General features: G+C 45.7%; 2 protein-coding genes across 3 annotated transcripts in view; one reads left to right on the top strand and one right to left on the bottom strand.

Annotated features, from left to right (window-relative positions):
* LOC135902475 (calcitonin gene-related peptide type 1 receptor-like) overlaps positions 1-21,820 on the bottom strand; it is a 294,018-nt gene that overhangs the window by 80,400 nt on the left and 191,798 nt on the right. For both annotated transcript variants that reach the window (XM_065432571.2, XM_070531981.1), the window contains one exon: positions 2,506-2,605. The gene's annotated coding sequence lies outside the window, so the exon portion shown is untranslated. The remainder of the gene's footprint in view (positions 1-2,505; positions 2,606-21,820) is intronic.
* LOC135902476 (uncharacterized) overlaps positions 1-21,820 on the top strand; it is an 867,879-nt gene that overhangs the window by 773,242 nt on the left and 72,817 nt on the right. The window contains exon 8 of the mRNA XM_070531982.1: positions 19,492-19,577. Within this exon, the coding sequence (XP_070388083.1) occupies positions 19,492-19,577 (86 nt within the window). The remainder of the gene's footprint in view (positions 1-19,491; positions 19,578-21,820) is intronic.

The raw sequence follows: 21,820 nt of genomic DNA, 5'->3' as shown, positions 1-21,820 counted from the left end.
TTGAAGCAAGCTATGGCGGCAAGTTGGTAGGAGGTGGTTTACAGACAAGTCTTAGGGGATGAAACCCGGAGTATCTGCATGCATAATGTGCACCATGAGAGGGAGAGAGAGAGACGGAGACAGAATGGCTAGGAGAATAACCAAGGACGTGCCTGTGTGGCTAGCCCACGCTTGGAGAAAACGGAAACAGGGAAAGGCAGTATATAAAGAGGAAGGTGAGGACAATGTACATGTAGTCAGTATGAACGCACTCTTTAAGAAATGTTCGCTAAGAGCTAACATTCCGGGTTTCATCCTCTAAGACTGGTCTGTAAGCTACCTACTACCGACTTGCCGCCGTAGCTTGCTTCAAGCGAACGAAATCTTACTCATTTCGCATTGGAATGGCCGACAACGCTCTCTGCAATGGCTGTGTTTGCGAGGAGACACTGGAACACATTCGGTGTGACTGTCCTGAATATAATGTTCAGCGACAGTCTTTGGCATCCGCTCTAGCGCACCTTGACACTAGACCATTGTCCCTCGACACGATTTTCACAGAAGACATCGCAGCTGAAGGCGACGAAGAGTCTACTTCGGTTTTTAACGAGACGGGATTGGACAAGTGACTGTGACAGTGATATGACGTACCATGCAAGAGTGATGGACTCTAACTAACGATGTGTGCTATGTGCTCTCTCTCTCCCTTCCCCATCTTTCATCCCCCCCATCCCGCTCCCATGTGTAGGGTAGCAAACCGGTCAAGCTAAACTGATTAACCTCCCTGCCATTCCTTCTCCACTTTTTCCTTCCTTCCTTCGCTAAGAGAGACAAGCATTCAAATGGACCAGTAGACTTCAATAAGTGCAGTATGGATATTGTGGCTCTGCGAGTGCACGTGTGCTTAGGCCAAGGTTTCAGGAACTTTTCTATTGAACGTGTTCTCTCATCCAGACGCCTGAGACTAGCTGGTAAAGCACATCGTTGAGCGTCGAAGGATGACAGAAGGTGCTCTATTGTCTCCTCATACCCACAAAATTTGCATGCTGCATCGTTGGCTCTTACTGTTAGGAATCAAAATGCACTCGTAAAGGCTATGCTTAACGACATGCGACATAATTTTCGCCGCGACAGGAGAATCCTCGTGGCAGGCGATGTTGTCGCATCAAGGTCCACAGAATACAAGTTGGTGATAGCCGTTGAAGTTTATAGCCGAAGTAGTGATGTGGCGAGCAAGTGAATCAAGTTGCTACGCAGCATCCATTTTTGAGAGCTCTAAAGCCACCTGCAAAGCTTGTTGACGAGGCGAGCGCGCAGCTTCGTCTGTGTTATGAATTTCTTCAGTTACGCGGTTACTTTGTAGCCACTGAAATAGAATGCCGTGTCCGTTCTCAAACATATTATGGTGAGTGTGCGTGCCTTATTTCGTATATTAGCTGCTCGTGTGGGCCATGACCGTGACGTAGGGCAAACTGCAGTTTGCAGAGCTGACTTCGAATGGCATACGTTCGCCCAATGATTATGTTGTTGTCGGAGTATAAAATTGATAGCGCCTTGAAGAAGGCCAGAAATATTGTTGTGGTCGATGTGGTAATGTGACAAAATTCTAATTGCGTAGGAACAGACCGTGCCATTATGGAACAACCATTGCTCCGGTTGGCACCTTGGAACAGGTGAAATTATTAGTGCAAATATGTAATCGATCAAAATAGAAAACTGGAAGACTTGCGACAATGTAACTGTCTAACTTACTTTGGCATAGCTAAAATATCCTTTATACATAATAAGGTGAGTCGCTTGGTCATTTGAATTTTCGTTAACCTTGGCTCTAGCCCTCATACAGATGGAAGCGCGTCTGGCATGATGGTCTTGAGCGCAAGAACATTTATGAAAACTTTTGCGTTGTTGACAGCCTTAAGCGAATTCGAAATCAAAATTTTCAATGAAACACTCTTTTGTTGTTTATACAGAGAGAAAAGCAGAGAGAATAACTTATTGGAATCATGACTACCTACATGGACGATGATACATGAGGCTTTTAATATATTTTTCACAACTGTGAAACTCTGTCCAGTTTCTCAAAGAAGCCTCTCCTTTAGACCACGAGCGACATATCATGATCCCAATCCCAATATAATATGGCGGTCCTATATAATGTGATCTCAATATGATCTATCACAATATAGCCGCACACCTCGTCTCATCCACAAAAATTTAGTGAAAAATTTTACTTCTGACAGAGAGAGCAAAGAGAGGAAAGACATGGAGATTTAATTCTTATATGTTGCAGCTGCTATACACATGAATCGGTAGATTTTTTAGTTATATGTTACTCCTCACATCATACAAGTTTCGATATGACCGCCATACAAGAAACGCTTAAACAAATTGTTATGTACTACTTACTCAAATTCAGCCATAGGAGTGGTTTCTTTTCTTCTTTTTCTACATATAAACACAATTTTTGAACTACTAAATGGCCATATTATTATTCAGGCGACCAAGAAATCAGGCGATTCCACTTACCAATGTCGCAAATGCTTTCTCTGCAGGTATCGTGACTAAATTTCCGAAGTAACGGCTCGACTGCAGACTCTGTGATGACAGACGTCGTGGTCCCGTTTTCCTGCAAGGAATATACCACTGACAGTTACATTACATCTGCTCACATCAATATAGAAGCCAGTGTAATAATATAGACTTTCTTTCGTTTTTGTATTAAGTGACGCTTAGAAGGTATTGGCCCCTTTCGTTCGCGCCGGCTACGGCTTTTCACATAGAGATGCGCAAGTAATTAAGGCCACAGACATGAAAAGTAATTCACATATAAACCACACTAAAACTGAAAGTAAACTCATAAGTCGAACATTCAACTTTAATGTCTTGTCACATGAACGAGAGAAAAACAGAGAAAGACAAAGTCCAGTCGCACAACTACACTAAAATCAGGGCACATCAGAAAACACGGAATAGGTTCACACGAACTTCCTTGAATTCAAAAATCTAAAGGGCCAAAGTCACGCCAATATGTTGCATATCCTCAATCACGTGGCCACAGGTGCGTTGCCGACTGTCAGCTCTTAAGGTTTAGCGCGGAAAGCGTATTCTATACGCAGTACGTACTTTTTTATATTATTATTCGCGCGCATAGCGCTTACTTCTCGAATTAAGGGAAGAAATGTCAGAGCTCTTCATGCTACACTTGAGCGAGAGATAAGTGAAAGCATAGGTGTTGTTCCTCTTGGTGTCTCCATATGTGACTCGTTTGTGTTTTATTTTGAGGAAGTTTTCTGGGACGATCACTTTAGGCGATACTATGGCCTTCGCGTAACGTGGTACTGAACCAGCCAAGCGGCTCATCGTGTTTTCCTCAACAAGCCGCGCACCTGATGGCAGAGGCTACGGTGGCTAGATCGGCATGTCTGCCGACCGGCGTAGTTCACTGCTTCTCCGCGTCATGGCAGTAGAAGTAGCGATGTTGTCAGAGGCCTGTCGCGAAATCCGCGTCGTCTGCTACTAAGTATGTTGTTATAGCACGCATGTTATGCTTAAAATAATTGGTTTTCCCAGTAAAACCTGAAATAAAACGGTTAAATTATATTGAGATATTTCATAAATCGTGATGTTTCATAGCGCAATGATGTCATAAGAAGCTGACAAAGACACCAAGGACAACACTGGGGAAATCACTTGTACATAATACTTGAGTTCAAGAAATGATAAATTACTGGAAATGAAAATGGATGAAAAAAAGAGCAACCTGCCGCAGGTGGGGAACGATCCCACGTTTCCACATTACGCCAGCATCGCACGCGTAATGCAGAGACATGGGATTGTCCCTCAACTGCGGGAAGATATTTGTTCCCCACTTTCATTTCCATTAGGTTATAATTTCCTTAATTCAATTTTAAAGTACAAGTTATTTCTCCTGTCTTGTCTTTGGTGTCTTCGTTTGTTCGCTTTTTATGAAATAATTAATAGAAATTGGGCCCCCTTTCTTCTCGTTCATGGTGCAGTGAGTAGTTTTCGACATCGGACATTTATATCCTCTGTTAACACGCTAATGACATGGTGCGCTGCGCTCGCAGTCACGATAGTTGTCCCAGTTCCTGTAATTTACTTACAAATTTTAGGAGGGGAGTGAATTCTGTGGGTGATGTTGGTGAATAAGAAGTTTTATAGGCTCCGATACGGTTAAAAAAATGAAAATGAACACAGTGACAGTGACAGTGACAGTGTTTCTGATACACAGTGACAGTGTTTCTGCACTGAAGAAAACTAGCCGGAGGGGCACCACATAATTTTGCATTGAATCGTAAGTTCGACTACAAACATGCAAGCCACCGGCTTATTTTGATTTGATTTGATTTGATTTGATTTGATTTTGATTTTGATTTTGACGCCATGAGACCCAGAACTTTCCGAGAAACGCGAGATTGCACATCGTCGTACTGAGAAAACGTCTCAACCGCATTAGCCGTGTGCGAATGCCACTTCGAGGAGCCTTTAATAGAACGTATTGGGCAGATTACGAGAGTGTATTTCCGGCTAATGAGTGACACTGTTCCTTTGATGTTACGACGCTCGAGCTCAAGAAAACTCCCGCAGAAAGAACAAGCAAGACTCCGATGGAACGCCGGTCACCAAAATAATCCTGAAGACACACTGAGCCAAACTTGAACACGTGATTCAAGCAAGGAGGAGGTGTGTGAAAATGACTCCTGCTGAACAAGCGAACAATGAGTATTTGCGCACAAGTTAGGCTGTTGAAGGGCAGTCGACAAAATGATTCTGTGTGGGAGAAGCTTCAACACATTTTGCCAAGTAGGGCGAGAGATATCAACTGCCACAGCTTCGAGTGCAGCGGTTGCAGTTCACAAGAAAACGACTGCTGCGTGCCATGCAGTCGCCAAATCTTTTTTTCCCTGTTTCCAGCTCAAAATGTCCCGACTGGTCGCTTGTGAGCAGCACAAACTCAAACTTACGGGCAGTATCATCAAGCTAATCCATTGCTTGCCTGCACTTCCTTGTGACAAGCAAGAACTTGGATCCTGAACGTGCTCCCGAAAATAAAAGCAACTTATGTTGCGCTACATGTATTGTAAGCACTGTGATGCAATGCCATGTTTCATTTAAGGCTATAGTTTCCTGTAAACGTTTCGTGCTGCTTGTTGACGGATGCGACCTATGAAAATTACCCTACGATATTCAAATGTACGTACATGACCATCAAGAGTCCAAGCTATCATTTTGCATGCTACAAGGCGCTGCTATCATCACAGATCATACGGTTAATTATAGATAATCGAAGAAGGTAAGAAATAATTTTTTGGTTCAGAAAAAACAAGATTATTTCTATTGGCAAGAACGGTTCTTGATTTATATTGCAAACGTGTACAGCTGGACAGACATTGCCATATATCTCGCATATTGTAGCATCCATAGGGGTGAAGAAAATAAACCCAAGGAGTTCAGTTGTGTGAATATCAATATTTATTGGATTGCATTTTACGTCCCTTCCGACAAAGTCGTTTTCATTAGGTATTTCGTGGTACAAGAATACTTGCATGAATTATATTCGCATGCAGCACCCACATATTGTTCTAGCTGTCCCTTTAGAAGAGCTGATGAAGGGCTATTTCGACCGCACAGAATTTGTGTTGCTCTTTTAGACTCAATTTTAGCACGTTTACCGAGCGAAACTGCGTTAAGAGTTCTATATTTTTGCCTCTCAAACCGGCAAATAAACAGCTGACAAACATGGCAAGTACGTTACCGTCGAAAGTGGCCGGGGTCGGCTGCATTCAGAAACCTCTAACTGTCTATGGTGTCGCTGCGAAGATGGTTTCTAGTTTAAATACAGCGGCAAATACGCCGAATTTACACTGTAAAACGGCCGCAGCAGCACACGCCTAATACCACTTGTGGGAGGCCCCTGGCCGCTGCGCCATGTTTGCCGTCACGTCCGGTAGAGGGCACACCTACCCATCCAGTCACGGTACCGAGGCGATATTAGTAACGCCGAAAGTGATCGCCTCAGAATATGTCCCCTGTTTGTGCTGATTATGGCCTCTGTTGTCTTCTCATTGTGGTTCGTTCATTCCCAAGCTCCCTATTAGGTGACATCCGATTGTACGGCATGCCATCCACTAAAGCGTCACATGAGTGGCGTCCGGGCACAAACAGGCGCATGTTGTCAAATCTAGGAGATGTTTCGCCTTCTGTGCTTACAACCACTGACACGTCGGTGAGATTATTGTCGGCCATCTCGTTTTTTTTACGTGCCTACGTTTCGCCACTCTATTCGCTTTTGAACGCCCGCAGCGTCCTTGTGGCCCTAGTGCAGCGAGGCGCCTTCTTGTCCATTCGGCGTTGCATTGTGACGGCGTCTTGAGGTTCAATATATTCCTAACACTCGCGAATTGCAGCAAAACGCACCGCCCACTTCTCCGGAGTCTCGATCGTACACGGCCTCCGTGTTCTGGTCGCAATCTTGTTTGTCCAAGGCATTACAGTACGAGCGTTCGCTTTGAGACGATAGCGTTAAGGGTACCCCGTCGGAGAAAATCCGGCGTCGGAATCGCGCGTCCAGCGTCGACCGTCGTTTCGGAAACATTCTTGCCTAACCATGCAAACCAAACCACGCACACCCTAACACTCAGACCCTCCGTGTAGCGCAAAGAATTTACTGAAGTAATTGAATTTGTCAAAGTGAAATACGTCAGAAAAATCGTAGAGTACGACTTACACACAACCTACACACATGATAGCCTCGGATTGTAATTTGAGTATACGAGAAAACATAATCCTGTTTCGCGGAAACTCAAACGCAAACCCATTTCCCAACATTTCTACTATTCATAGACCGGCTACGGTGTACCAGATTTGCGCGCGCCGGCCGCGCGCAAATCTCGAAGACCATAAAGCGGCGCCCACGGTTCCTTGCAACACCCCCAAATGCCGCTCGCCGCTGCCGCATCGCGGACCACGCAAGAGGCCTGTCAAACGAACGTTCTTTTCTCTTTCTTTTTTGTACCGGTAAGCTTAATAGGGTGCCTCTAGGAAAGGTCAGAGGTGTAGCTTACCTTGATGCGGTGTCTCTCCTTAATCAGCAAGCTTTGGAAGACCTGCACTGAAGCTCTGATAATTCTAAGAAGCTCTTTGTTGTTTACGTGGTTAGTTATAGCTTCTCCTAAAGAGGATACGGTATGGCTATAGCAGATGAACAAGCAGAACGCACGTGAATAGGGTAGCTGATACGAAAACAAAGAAATATATATTCACTATGAGTCGTACCTCTCTCCGCTAATTCGATTGTCTCAGGCCCCGAATATTTTTGCCGTGTGAGTTTCTGTTTTGACTGAGAGATACGTTAACAAACGATACATTGAAAGATAAGTGAAATTAATTCAACAGTCATAATAAATGGACTCCTCTTGAATAGCACATATCATGAACAAATAAAAGTGCATTTCGCAACAGGTCCTTTAGCATTACGCCTTGTTCATTTTGCGCGAACGAAAGTTGAACGAAGGCTTATAAAGTTTCGCACCAAGAACTCTGCAAAGTTGTTTCGACACTTTGAATAAATATCCCTTTTAGTCTGCAAGGATTTATGCTGCTTCTCCAGATCTCTGCTCTTTGCGCCTTTTATGCACCAACTCGCAGACGCCTTAACTTGCTCACATCATGTACTGGCTCCCTGCATGATCGCACCCATTTACGCGTACTGTCTACCACGCTTTATTGTGTTCCACAGAGACTTTATAGAAGCGTCGTGTGCCGTCAAGTTAAGCTCGTTCTTCTTTACGTAAACACAATATCGAAAATGCGACAGAAGAAATCCCCCAAGAGAACCTAAATCAGTCATGTGACTCTACCCAGGTCTCTCTGTTTATCACTCTGGCTCTGTCGGTAAAACGAAAGAAAAAAGCAGAGAAAACGACAGCTACAGTTTACTAGCGCTGTCGCAAATCGTTGTTGATTAGGAAACGTTGCACATGGAGCCGTGAAATGCAAAAGTGCTTATTTGGTGAACGCAGGGCAAATCGGTGACGGCGACGGCAACTAGCGCATTCGGCAGAGGCGATGATTCATTGTGCACGCTACAAGCAGGTCATCTCTACGGCTTGAAAACCCATTATGTGCAACACGTGCGTACCGTTAAATGGGGCCATATTTCTAGACCCAAGTTGCAACACTGGTCACCGTATGAGTATCTGACACTGTCAGCCCGCTTCTTCAGAGAGCGGGAGTAATACTGACACTGGCAGCTCAAAACGCGCATGCGATATAAATGTCTGGGAGATGCCTAGATGGAACGATTGCCGGACAAGCATGAGCAGGCAAGCACCGCCTGCTACAACACCCCCCCACTGTTACCGCCATAATGAAAATGAAAAAAATGACAACCATTCTACTCTGTGAAGATCGAATGGCAGCGAAAGCTGACGACAGTCAATGCTCTCAAACGCAAAGAAAGGCGCTTTCTCTGCCATTCCATCTTCACAGAGTGGAATGACCGTCATTTTCTTGCGTTGTGAGTCTGGCGCCGTTGCTCGTTCGGAGGTGCCCGGGCTCGCGATTGTGGTTTTCGTTCACCATGGCGGGAACGTTCTTCGTCCGTGGTTGTTTCACGGCGGCACCGTTTACATTCTCGTTGCTGTTCCCTCCGGCGCCCCTCGTACGCATGTTGTTCTTCAAATGGACGAACTACGTGCGTCCGCCACATCGATAACGCAGTGGTTTTTAGCGCCGATACCTTTCCTGCTTATATACTGCGATAATATCGACGTCACGCTATTTTTTATGGCGACCGTTCTAATCTGTTCCGCATTTTGGCATCTGAACCACCGCACTGCACCCGTATGGGTTTGTTAGAAATCGCTAAGTCCATTTCTGTTGCCGGACGCCGCAAAACTACGGAAGGTTAGTCATATGCAGCTTTCGCTGTAAACGTATGGAGCAAAGTCGAGCACATGTAGCATGACGATGCGGCGAGTAACGAAAGAAATGTGGAGCAGAGCTCTCGAATGCCTAAGAATTATTTATAAAATCATTCTTATAAAGACGCAAATTATGGTGTTTTACTTTGCAATTTCATCTGCAGTTCTATATTCCTTCTCATTTTCAGCCCCCTTTCCCCCTTAGCGCAGTTTAGCATTCGGGCTCAGCCTGGTTAACCTACCTGCTTTTTACTCATAACCCCTCCCTCCTCGCACTCTCTCTCTGCATACATAAATTTTCTATAACATAACCTAATCAGTGAGCGATTCCAACTGAGAACATAAGTCGCTCAGAATTGGCTTAAGGTGCTTCGAAATAAGAGCAGACTGTAAAACATAGCAGCATAATATTACGAGTAAAATCTGCAGTGTTTTTTTCGGTTTCAATTTACTCTTTCTCGTAGGATAAGTCTTCGGCAGAAAGAAGCGCTATCCTTTGCGTGTGCTGCAGAGAACATTTAATAAAGGAGTAAATAAAAGTTCAGACATTGCTTAAGTCGCAACCTTTTGTCGGCAGGTTGATTCTTCTATGAACGTAGATTGTTACAAGAAAGCTGTATATGAATAACCTTCCGGAGCTTTCTCGGCGTCCGGCAACACAAAGGAACTTAGCGATTTCTAACAAACTGATACTGGTGCAGTGCGGCGGCGCAGATGTCAAAATGCGAAACAGATTCGAGCGCTCGCCGTGAGCAATAACGTGACATCGCGGAGGAGGAGGAGGAACTAAAAAGAGAAGGAAGGGACGTTAAGCAGAAATGCGTCTGGTTGGCTACCCTACCCTGGGGGATGGAAAAGAGGGAATATAAAGATAAGATAGAGAGGGGGGGAGGGGGAGGAAAGCTGCGGTGAGCTCGCGCACGCACGCGGAAGGCCTGAGCGAGTCAAAGGCGTTCACATAGGCCAATCGCCCTCAAGAAAGACAAAAGTGCCTTCATAGCTTTGTGGGCCTGTCTGTATGAAAAACGCCGGCGAGTGATGGGGATGATCTTCAAGTAGCACCTGCACAGACTACGGCCGATCGTCCAGTCATCGCAAGATAACGTTTGTCTTTCCGACTGAAATCGATGACAATGGCACAATAAATGTTCGATGTTCTCTTCCATGCCGCAGACGTCGCATGCAGCACTGCCGGTCATTCCAATCAAAGTGGTGTACGCCTTCGTGAAAGCCACTTCCAATCATAGCCGGTATATAAGCGATGCCTCACGTTGGTGGAGCCCGGGTGGAGGTCGGAGTTGTAGCGAAGGGTTCAGTTCATAAAACCTGGTGTTGTACAATATAAGAAGGAGAAGTATCGACGCTAAAAACAGCTGCGTTATCGATGGGGCGGACACGTATAGTTCCTACACCCAAAGTACAACATGCGTACGAGGAGCGCCGTAGGGTAACAGTAATGAGAATGTAGACAGCGCCGGCGCGAAATGACCACCGATGAAGAACGTTCCCGCGATTCTGAATGAAAACGACAATCGCGAGCCAGGGCACCTCCGAACGAGCAACGATGCCAGACTCCCAACGCAAAACATGACAACCCTTCCACTATGTGAAGATGGAATGGCAGCGAAAGCACTTTTCGTTTGAGAGGTTTGACTGTCGCCAGCTTTCGGGGCCATTCCATATCCACAGATTGAAATGGTTATCATTTATTTTTAGTTTTTTGTTAAAGCAACCATATCATGCCTCCCACCTTATGTGGGAGCACTGATCAGTCTTGAAAGAACGTAATTATACTGTGTATTCCAGCCGCTTTCAATCGGCATCCAAGCATATTAAAATTAGCAGTGACTTCAGCGCCTTCTTCTTGAATAATCGATTTCATTAAGGTCGAATAATGCGAAACCGAATTTTTTTTTAGACATTACTTCGGCGTTACTTCGCGGTTTGTGCCCGCAAACCATTACCTAGCTCTCCCTGTCTCTTTCTGTGTACGTGCGCAACCATTTATGACAAGTGGAGTAACTCATCGCGTATAGCAGCCAGAAATGCCGAGCAGTGGAATTCACTCTACTTCGGACGTGACTGCCGGTCCAAACAACGAACGTGGCGAGGGAATGTGCGCAAGCCCCACGGTCATTGCGACGTCATACTAAGCGGGGTTAAGTTCCCTCCGATAAAGAAATCGTAAAGCAACAGCAACCAAAATAAGGAGCCTATACACTCTGCCAGTTTTACGGCCTCGCAAACACTTAGTCCTGATCGAGGCCGCTGCACAGAAAAGCACCTCACGCCCCTTTCGCGCGTTCGTGATTTTACGGCTCCCCTCAATTCTCGCGCCTGGAGCACACGTCACGCCGAGTCGATCAAGCGCGGGCGAGAGTCCTCCGGCGCAATTCTGAACGGTCCGCGGTTTCTTCAATGCAACCGGTGCTTCGGAACGAAATGTCAAGATCATCGTAAAGGAAACCTTGCGAAGACCGACGTCTCGTTGACCTTGCCAAGGAAAAATAAAGAAACAAAATCTGGATCGGAGAGTATGGGACGTGCACCTTTCTTTCAGTTTTCGTTCGATCTCCTTTCGCTCATTTCCAGTAAGCTCCCCCCACCCCCAACCCACATTTTCTTTACGACAGCTCCTGCTGCGAGGTTAACCGTAAAAGCGGACAAATCTGCGCAACAGCCGTTTGCCCGATTCGCACTAGCCCGCGGCACTTCGATAAGCACAGATGGAAAGCGAACAAGAAAGCGAAAAGGCCCGGATTTATCGAGCAACGGGACGGAGGTTGTCATAGTGATCCGCCGGGCTGTTCACGCAACAGCGCCGACGCGCATTAGGAAAAGAAACGAGAAAGTAACGAGGTTCGGATGCGACCGAAATTATTGCGCGTGGTGGAATTGACATCGTGGATATCGTGTCGTTACGGGAATGTCTCGTTTTCATTCTGCTTCTTAGCCCTTCCATTTCTTTTCTTCTGTTTATCATTTTGTCGCACGCCGGCATGGCAGTCTGGTCATCTCGAGATGGCGAAATCATTTCCCTGCTCCAGTCGGTGCGATAGTATTACCGGCCGCCACGTAAAGCACGTCCGGGAAGCGGCGCAAGCAGAAACAAGGCTGCGGAAACACGTCACGAGCAGTTGACAATGCCATTTCATGTGATTCCCTCCACAGGAAGTCTAGATGAGCGAAATCTAATGGACAAGTGTAAAACGGTGGGGAAAGCATACGGAGAAAACAGCAGGATCGGCTTCCTGATCTGTCTGGCATTATCAAGTTCAGAATGTATTGAAACATGCTTTCTCATGGCCGGAAATAAATCGTGCTGATTTATCTTCGCAATTTATTTAATCGGTTTGAGGCCTTCACATGACCGCAGCCTATAAGTACAGTTAAGTGCCCCGTAAGGGGAGCATCTAATTAGCGTCTTACTTACCTAGCATGGAGGCACATGGAGGCATAACATATCTGGAGAGTTGAAATCCATCCTTGAAGTTATCTAGATATGAAAGAAAACTTTGCACAGAGTTCGTCTTGATGATACCGGCTGAATTATAAGTTAGTGATCATCGATCAACCACGACTTTCTACGCCTACGAGCATATTTAATTTTTTCATTCGTTCTCTAAACATTGTTTAGCGTTGTTTTATCTCCTTTAGTGCAGTGATGTGCCACTCGCTAAATACGGTAAATGTGTGTCTTCCTCGGGTATTGGCCATCTGTGTTGATCTGCAAACTTGTTGCAGTGCACGATTTGATGCAAGGTCACGGGCACTACTGACTGAATGTGTATTTACCGGTACCATCATGAGTGCGTACCGGTAGAGAGAGAGAAAATCAGCAATAGGCAGGGGGGTTAGCTCGACGCACGTATGGTCGACTACAAGCATTAAATATTATTAACGGTATATATATATATATATATATATATATATATATATATATATATATATATATATATATATATATATATATATATATATGTGTGTGTGTGTATATACTGAAGCAGACGCGTTGTCCTAACATCCGTTGCTTAACCACGCATGAAATGACAGTGGAAGCTTCGTCGTGATGTCCGCATCCGGGTAGTTTTGTCTCTCAACGCACCTTAAAGCAAAACCTTTACGCACGTCCTTCCACCTCCTTTTCGGCGTGCAGTCATTTACACGCCTCGCGACAGCCAAGATATTATTATGGCCATATTACAAAAGCACCGTTGCCGTTGACAACCGTATGGAACACTTCCAAGTCTTAATAACGACTTGGTCATCACGCAGCAGAAAATGGACCCTGCGGCGCGGTGCAATGTCCTGCACAGAATGCGTGGAAATTACATTTCTTGTTGACGCAGCTCATTACCGTGCTGAACTAAAGCGTTCCAGTAAACCATTTCGGCATTTCAACACCAAGAAACTACGGGTAACCGTTATTGCCGTGACATGAACACGTGACATGAAAACCAAGACTCGAACAAACCACCACGGTTCAATAAGTTGAGCGAACGCAAGAGCTTGAACTGCGTACCGGCATTACTTCATATCTGACGTTGTCCGATGCTTTGTTTTGCCGTTCAGCCTCAATGACCTCATTACCCCACCTCGTCATCACCATCACAGTGCCGTTTTCGGGACGTATAGAGTATTTACTGGGTGGTTTCATTAGGAAAACGGGTGGCCGGTGAAGGAGGGTAATTATCCGGTGCGGTGGTGGGCGACACTAGGCTGGTGATTGATTAGGTTGCGGGTAAGAAAGGGTTTAAGCTCCATGCACCTCAACTCTGGACGAAGAAAAAGGGTTTCACTTCACCTCGTCATCTTTTGGGCGAGATTAGAAGCTGCCATGTTGAAGCAGGTGAAATAGTTAGGTGGCATAAGAATCTACAGACATAACATAACCTAAATTATCTAGGTAGATGTAATGAGAATGCTATAACGTTCTCAATAGCCTGGGCACCGGACCGGATATATGCCGCTAACGTGAGTAACTTTTGTTTTCTTTTTTAGTGCTGCTCGTATTCTGCTTGTTTACAATAATAACATTACTGACATTTTTTTTTACTAATATGAAAAACCGCTAATGTTTGTATGTGGCCAGTACATGTAGGCCATTTCATAGAGCGGCGGTAATTTCCTGCTGCGTGCAGGTGGAACTGCGTTGCAGCGAGCCTGTGAGAAGCTATGCACTTCTCGCCTGCGCAGCCTCCCTGCATGTCACCAGAGTGTCCTCTGCGGGCATCGTCGGTAGACCGAACTGCAGCGTTGACGATGTTTGTGCCGCATTGTTGACAGTGACAGGGATGCGCGATCTAAAGGCCTGGGTGCAGTGGCGTTGGCGCCAGAGAGTCCTCTGAGATGCTGGGTGAGGGTGGAGAGCGAGCGGTGGTGTCGCTACCGTTGTGATCGACTCGTGTGTGATACTTGTGGTCACCTAGTACCTCTTGGTACCACAGGAGGCCTACTCGACCATGCGGGTCGAGCTGACTCTGCATGGTCGCTGAACCTCCGTCAGTCGCTGGCGCATGGGAGCGCGTGTACGAAACCTCAGGCAGTGCTCGATTAGGTTGCGGGCAAGAAAGGGTTTAAGCTGCATACCTCAAATCTGGACGCAGAAAACGTGTTCGTGAGGTGGAGTCAGCGAAGCAGGCGCGAACTCGCACGACGCGATGCAACCATGATGGCGTTCAGACAAGCAGTTACGGTTCGTCCGAACCACTCTCCAGAACCGAAGACTTAAGGGGCATCGACGGCATGATTAGAGGTGACACATCGTGTGGCTTTTCGCTTTGATGGTAGCGAAGCAGTTACCTCGACGAAAGCACCAGGTGTCGGGCGGCTGCGTCGAGAGTTCAGAAGGCCGAGGAACGTACTGACCAACTTACCAACTGGTCAGCAAGCTCCTCTACAGGTTGTCATAGGTGCTTGTGTTTTGCAAAGCCCAGGGGCCGGCGGCAAAGGACGTCAGTTGGGAGGATGTACAACATAACCTCATACTTGAAGCTTTAGATTGTGATGAGGCTCTGAGTCACGGCAGGATTCAGCGTGACGACCCTATCGCAGACATGCTGAGGCTGGAGCCAAGGAAGCAACGGGTTGAACTCTGGGCTTGGCCAGCCTCTGGGTCACGAGTTTGTAGGTGGCGGGTAGATGTCAGCCATCATTTTTATTGCCGTGAGCGATTAACAGTGTCAGTTCGCCCACGCAGCAGCATGACCTTATCCTTTTCCAGTCAGTGGGAACGTTCTTGTATTTCTCGCCTAGCCGATCGCCGTCTTTGTTCGATGGAATCTATCTCAAGTAGCCGCTTGAGTTGCCCGCAGAAACAGTTCGTGTGTACGTGCGTGTGTGCATTTAGGTTCTGTTTTTCCTCTTTTTTATCCTTCTCTCTTTCACCTATGGCATCCCCTTGCCCTTCCCCCTGTACAGGGTATCCAACCTGAGATAATCTGGTTAGCCTCCCTGTTTTTCTTTTGCCTTTCTTTCTCTCTCTCTCCCTCTCGAGGCGCCGCTACATGCTCTTATTTCCAAATTCTGCTGCAATGCAAAAGGAGCCATCTTGTAAAGCGCCGAATTAATGAACAAAGACACTTTGATGCTGATATTACCGCAGTGCCGTTCAGCCTATTCTTAGAACGGGGAAAACTCGGACAGGAGCATTACGAAAGTCTGAACTGAAACTGGACATAAAGGATCGAAAGCGTGGCACGTTCCGGGACAGAGCATGGAACGCCAGAACATGTTGACTTTTCTTTATGGGTATCGAAATTTTATCATACCCTGTCCACAAAAACACATGCTGTTTATTCTTTGTCATTGAAATAAATTCGCAAGGACATCTCAAGTGGCTGCTCATCCAGTCTGTTTCTTTTCTCCTATAGGATGTTCTTAAAGTCGGCTGTAGAACAAGAGCTCCTACTTATAGGGATAAAAAGTAAAAACTGGAGTGCTCATTTCACGAGCAAGTCGTGATCGCGATTTGCTGTTCTTATCGAGCGCGCCCCGATCTATGTAAGGTTTCCTCCCATTTTTTTTTTTATTTAGCAGGACCATCCACCTGTAGTGGTTCGAAGCTGCGCCTCTACGCCAAGACGTGTTGTTGCGAACGTCGCAGTTGAAGTAGGTGTACATGCATTCCTAGCAATGGTTCTCGAAGCAGCGTAAGTGACTGCGCACATGTAAAGGGCATACTGACTTCTTAGGGGAAGGAAAGAAGTCTAAATATTCAAACAACTGCTGCTTTTGTTTTTCGTATGGGCTCAGTGTATGGAATATTGCGGCATTTGATGGGCAGCACCATCGATAACCATGGCATAACATCACACTCTCTTATAGTACAGCTGCATGCAGCCAACGCTACTGTATCCAGAAGGCAAAACATTGTTGCGAGATGCAATAGTCGGATTTATTTACGGCAAACCTATGAGGCGTTCAAGGGGGGTGCCTGCAATGAAAATTAAGATATGTAGTTGCCTATCAGTTTAATGCTCCTGTCACATGGGCACACGCAAGCTGCTTTTCATAAACCATAAATCCATCTCATAATCATAATGCCATGACTGGATTTGCGACTACCTTACTAGCCGTACCCAATTCGTGGAAGTGAACGGACAGATTTCCCAGACAGCGACGTAACGTCGGGGGTACGCCAAGGAAGCGTTCTGGTTTTCTTTTTATTTATAATTTTCTTATTGACCTACCAGCAAAAATAACAAGAAACATTAGGCAATTTGCAAACGACTGCATTCTTTATCGAAATATTAACTCCTATAGTGACCACATAACAATATTAACGACCTTAAAGCCGAGTATAACTGGTGTACCAATTGGCAGATGTCCATCAATACCAAAAAATCTGCTGTTCACTCTATCACTAGAAAAAAAGTTACTCGAGCTTTATGTATACCGTCAATGACGTGTAAGGGATACGAGTTCATGAACACAAGTACCTCGGATTAACATAACTTCATATGGAACTTCCATATAAACAACGTTACAGCCACTGCAATGAAATGCCTTTTATTTCTTGAAAGACACCTGCGATAAGCACCCCACGATACAAAACTTCTGGCTTACAAAACTTTCGTCAGGTCAATCTTTGAGTACGCAAATGTTATCTGGTTCCCATACACTAAGCAACTAATGAAAAACACTAGAAGGTGTACGAAGGAAAATACTACGGTATATATGCAATAATCATAGACTAACAGACTCGTCCAGCGAACTACTTAACAAAGCCGAACTCTTAACCGTACAAAACCGAGCAGTACTAGGCCGTTCTAAGCTTATGTACCAGCTCCTACAGAACAAGCTTAATATTGATATCTCTATGTACCTTTCCAGAACTGAAACACGGCCAACACGACAAGAACACACGAACACTCAATGAGTATTCTTTTCGTACCGACTGTTTAAAAATTCGCTCTTTCCTTTACCGATAAGAGAGTTGAACATTCCAAGTGGATCCCTTAGTAACACCTAATGCCATTTGTACTTGCCCTTCCTGTTGTAATCCCATGAGGGATTGGCAGTATCTAAAATAAATAAATAAACTCCGTTATCTTTGTTTAGAGAGTGATGCACTCGGTGTCACGAGGTCGCCTTTCCGCTAAGGGAGATTAACGGAGCTTTTTTATCAAAAGAGATCGGTTATTTCCCTCGGCGGCTGAAGGGAGTACTCTCGTGCTCATAGACTGCTTATTGTAAAATTGAAAATTTAATGATCGTTTGCAATAAAATAAATACTACGCACGTTTACAACATTGTTATTGAATTAAATAAACGTTCAAGCACAATTAAGCAACAGTTATGCTTGCTGCTCCGCAATACTCTCGACATAGTCCGCTTGGTGCCATGTTTTGTCTCCTCTTTCAGGGCGTTTACGTGAACCCAACAGAAGGGGGTTGAGTCGGCTTGTCACGCTGGAACATGCCTGTAGAGTTTATGTAATCGCTGGTCGCTCGGGCTGAACAAGTGTGGAGAAGGACTCAGTCAACCCGAATGCATGGGGTAGGCTGACCCAGCCCGACCCGTTTACAGTGTGCGTGTAAACGCGGGCCAGTGGGGCCCGCCAGCGCCGAGACTTGCGTGGGACCAATGTTACGTCGCGAGTTAGGCGCCGGCAACGGGAACAGTGTCAAGTAAAGGCCAAGACAAGCTCTGTGACGTGCAACCTCGTCGTAGTGATAAGACCCGTGAAGATCGCAGCTGGAACCAGAAGCTCAGTTCGAACGCGTTGGATCTCTCGGCTCGACGCTGTGTGTCGCCATTGCCCAGACACGTGGGAGTCAAGTTCATGTAAACGTGGCCACCATAAATAATCGAATTGAATTGAGTCGAATTTTATTCCTCTTCCATTCAGACGAGGCTAGCCTGAGACTAAAGGCACAAAGCTTGACAAACGTCTCAGTCCCCGTGAGCGACAAGTTAGACAGCAGATCAGACAGATATGCACAATTTTACAAGTTACACCAGACTTGAGTGTTGCGAAAAAGTATAGGAACAATGTCTATCGTCGTCGCATTCAAATAGGATCAAATTAATAATGCGGCGTAAATCACGCGCCTAAATACAAATAAACATTTCAGATTCTAATAATGTTCTAAAATTTCAGAAATAATTTTTTTTTGTAAATATAGACATTGGCGAATCTGTAGAGCATTATAAACCAACAGCATGCGCAAAGAAAGATCACGCATTCTAACTGGTTGTTAGATAATGAACAACAAAATGAAGAAGAACGGAAATTGCAAAACTGGACATGAATGCATATAAATATAAGTACGTGAATACAAAAATAAATATATTACATGATATGATATCATGTGGATCCTTAAAAGAAATCATGCGTAATTCATGGCAGAAACATTGTTGATTCAATAAGCTCACTTAATAAATCTTAAACTATATGTCTGCTTTAAGTAGCCATTCTCTTATTTCGTTTTAAATGTCCTTATAGAAGTATTTAACGATATAGATTCACTGTATCTGTTCATTATTCTTGTGGACTGATATACAAATCTATGTTTCCCGTAATTGGTCCTTGTTTTTGGCGCGTGTTGTGTGCTGTGTCGCAAGAAGTATCCGGAAAGGTTGCGTTCAATACATTGTGCGATGGGGCTTCTCTTTTGGATTTCTAGAACAAGTCGCATATAGTATATCCTGTCTGCACCGAGTCTGTCATATTTTCGGAATAATGGCGCTGTGGTTAGTTGTGATAAACAGCCATAGTAATTCGCATATAGATGAACAACTCTTTTTTTTAAGGTTATCAATTTCCTGTAATGTGCTCTGGTGGTTGTACCCTATACAGATATTCAATAGCAGTCTTGAATGAATAAATGCGTTATTCAACAAATTCGACAAGCGGGTACACTCAGAGAAAAGTAGCAACCGGAAAAACGTCACGCTAGTAATAATGCCATCAGTTAGCTGGCTTCAGCATCGGAAAAACAAATGTACAATGAAGATAACAGACATTGTTTTAATAACGTTTTTATTGTTTCTCGCTAAAACTAAAAAGTATTGCGTGTAATTGAACTTATACTTGAAGTCTTGTTTTTCTTACGTCACCCAGCAAGAAGCTAATGGCACGCCAAACGCGCATGATGCAAGCGTCATGTGCCAGACCCGACATCGAAGCGACCGAGACCGGCTGGGAATGTAAGTTCGCCTGTCCGGCAACCTGCCTCTTTTTATTTCTTCCTTTCTTTTGCGGATGCAACCTGGCTTGTTGGGCCCCCGGCCTATTCTTCCGTTTCTTCTGCATTTCTACACGGCACCAGTACACTATTGGACTACCGCAAGGTGAAAATATTTGTTTCACAGTCTGCGCCGCATTGCAAGCAATTTAGGCTTTTACGGCACGAAACCGAGACTGACGCAGTTAGCGAAAAACAGGTCGGCCGTCCTGGTGCAGTTAATTTGAGTTAATGACTCGTACTGGGGGATTTTGTGACGCTTTCTATGGACCCTAACATAATTCTAACTTATTTCAGTAGTTTCTGGGCAGGCTGGCCGTACCCGGCTTTGTGACGCAGTTAGCGAAGAGCAGCTCGGCCGTGTAACGCAGTTAGTTTCGCATGAATTGAGTCTTCATGGGACAAGTTCGTGATGCTTTCTCTGACCCCCAACATTATTGTAATCAAGTTCACAACTTTTCGGGATATTTCTGAGGCACGCACGCCACTGCCGGTGTGGTGACGCAGCTAGCAAAAAGCAGCTTGGGCATGCTGACAAAGTTAGCCGGACGCGTACACTGAATCATAGGGGGACAAGATTGCGACGATTTTTATGGCCCCGCAACATATATCTTCTTTGAGTGCTCACCCGCTGTGGTTTCTTACTGGCTATGATGTTGGGGTGCAAAGCACGAGGTCGCGCAATCTAATCCTGGCCTCGAGATGCGCTTCCGGTTCGTCTGCTTGTTCCCACGTCGTGCAGTAGCGCACGCAGACGCCGAAACTGCTAATTTTCTACCGTCTTCCAACGTGCGATCATGCTCTGTGATGCGCTTGCGTCTGCCTCAGTGTTCATGTAGTTCATATAGCACTGACGTATACCGTTAACCAGGTGTTCTCGTGCACAGCGCTCAAAATCGTGCGCAGCGCTAAACGAGACAAACGAGCTGGCGCGAGGAGCCGTTAGCATACGTGCACCGTGCTAAAAAAGAATTCGAGCAAAAAAAGGGAAAAGGCGGAGCCAATGATATATGCGTGACGCGATCCCTGGCTCCGGTATGGGATAACGCAGGGAAGGACCTTCGCTCGCTGAGGCTTTACTCGCGGACAACTTTCCGTGGCTGTGAAGTGGAAACTACGGGCGTGCGGCTGCTGCACCTGTGTTACCGCGCCAAGTAGTCCGCCAGCGTTTGACAGTGCTTTCGGTTGCTCAGAGCAGACGTTGAATCGGTGCGGCTTCCACGCGGGACGGTTTCACGTATGTCCAGACACGGAAGTTAAAGCCCGGAGGATAAGTAATCTTGTGCATTTGTCGTGTGTTTTGTCTTATTTAACTGTTGCTAATAGGGTGATTATGTTTTCTCTTCCCCTGCTTTAACGTGGATGAAAACACGGGACTCTTTTCAGAAGCGCTCTCACTTGTGCGTGCTTTGCCTCCGTAGCTTTCCCTTCATCGCCACAGAAAGCTATCAGCGAGTATAGACGGAGGCAAGTGGAGAGAGCGTTACGTTGGCGGTGACGCCCGGCTCCTGAAATTCTGGGTTCATGACACTGAAATATTTATATCTCGGCTAGTAACGAAGCAATTTGGAAAATTCTTGCGGCAGAACGGTCCCAAGAGGGCAAGTCAGAACATCCAGCGAATAACTCAAATTTGCTATGTGACCTAGTGAGGCGTCCTTTAGTGTTGTCGCGTTAAAAGAAAAACTCACGAGATCGCCGTGCACAAAACGTTACGTTTTGAGTACAGTTTGCAGCAGCTCACAGAACGGGTCACGGGTCACAGAACGCGGAGCCTACTCACCCCACCGCAAACATAAGTACAGACATAAGTACAGGGTGGCTAACGTCGCTGTGAGCACTGCTATGTTTGGCGAGCGCACTTTGACCTTTAACGAATTGTATGTTTCAAAGCGACAGCGTTAAGAAGCTCGTGTCGCAGAAAAGCTGGTGTCGTCGGTGTCGGCGTTGGCCGTGAGCAATAAATCCCAGCAGGCACTTCATGAATAAAAAACAACTTGCAAGATCGGCTGGGTGGGAATCGAACCAGGGTCTCCGGAGTGTGAGACGGACACGCTACCACTCAGCCACGCGTTTTTTTTCTTTATTTTCAGCCACGAGTTCGATGTTTCGATGCTTCAAAGCGGTACAAAACCACCTCTAGTGAATGCGGTGTTGCCTTAGAAACGAGCTGTTTCTAAGGCTCAGGCGTGCGCCGCTTGCTCA

The sequence above is a fragment of the Dermacentor albipictus genome, chromosome 1 (genome assembly GCF_038994185.2).
Source record: "Dermacentor albipictus isolate Rhodes 1998 colony chromosome 1, USDA_Dalb.pri_finalv2, whole genome shotgun sequence".
NCBI classification, from domain to species: Eukaryota; Metazoa; Arthropoda; class Arachnida; order Ixodida; family Ixodidae; genus Dermacentor; species Dermacentor albipictus.
Note: the sequence above shows the minus strand (reverse complement) of the source record. Positions and strands in the feature narration are given on the sequence as shown.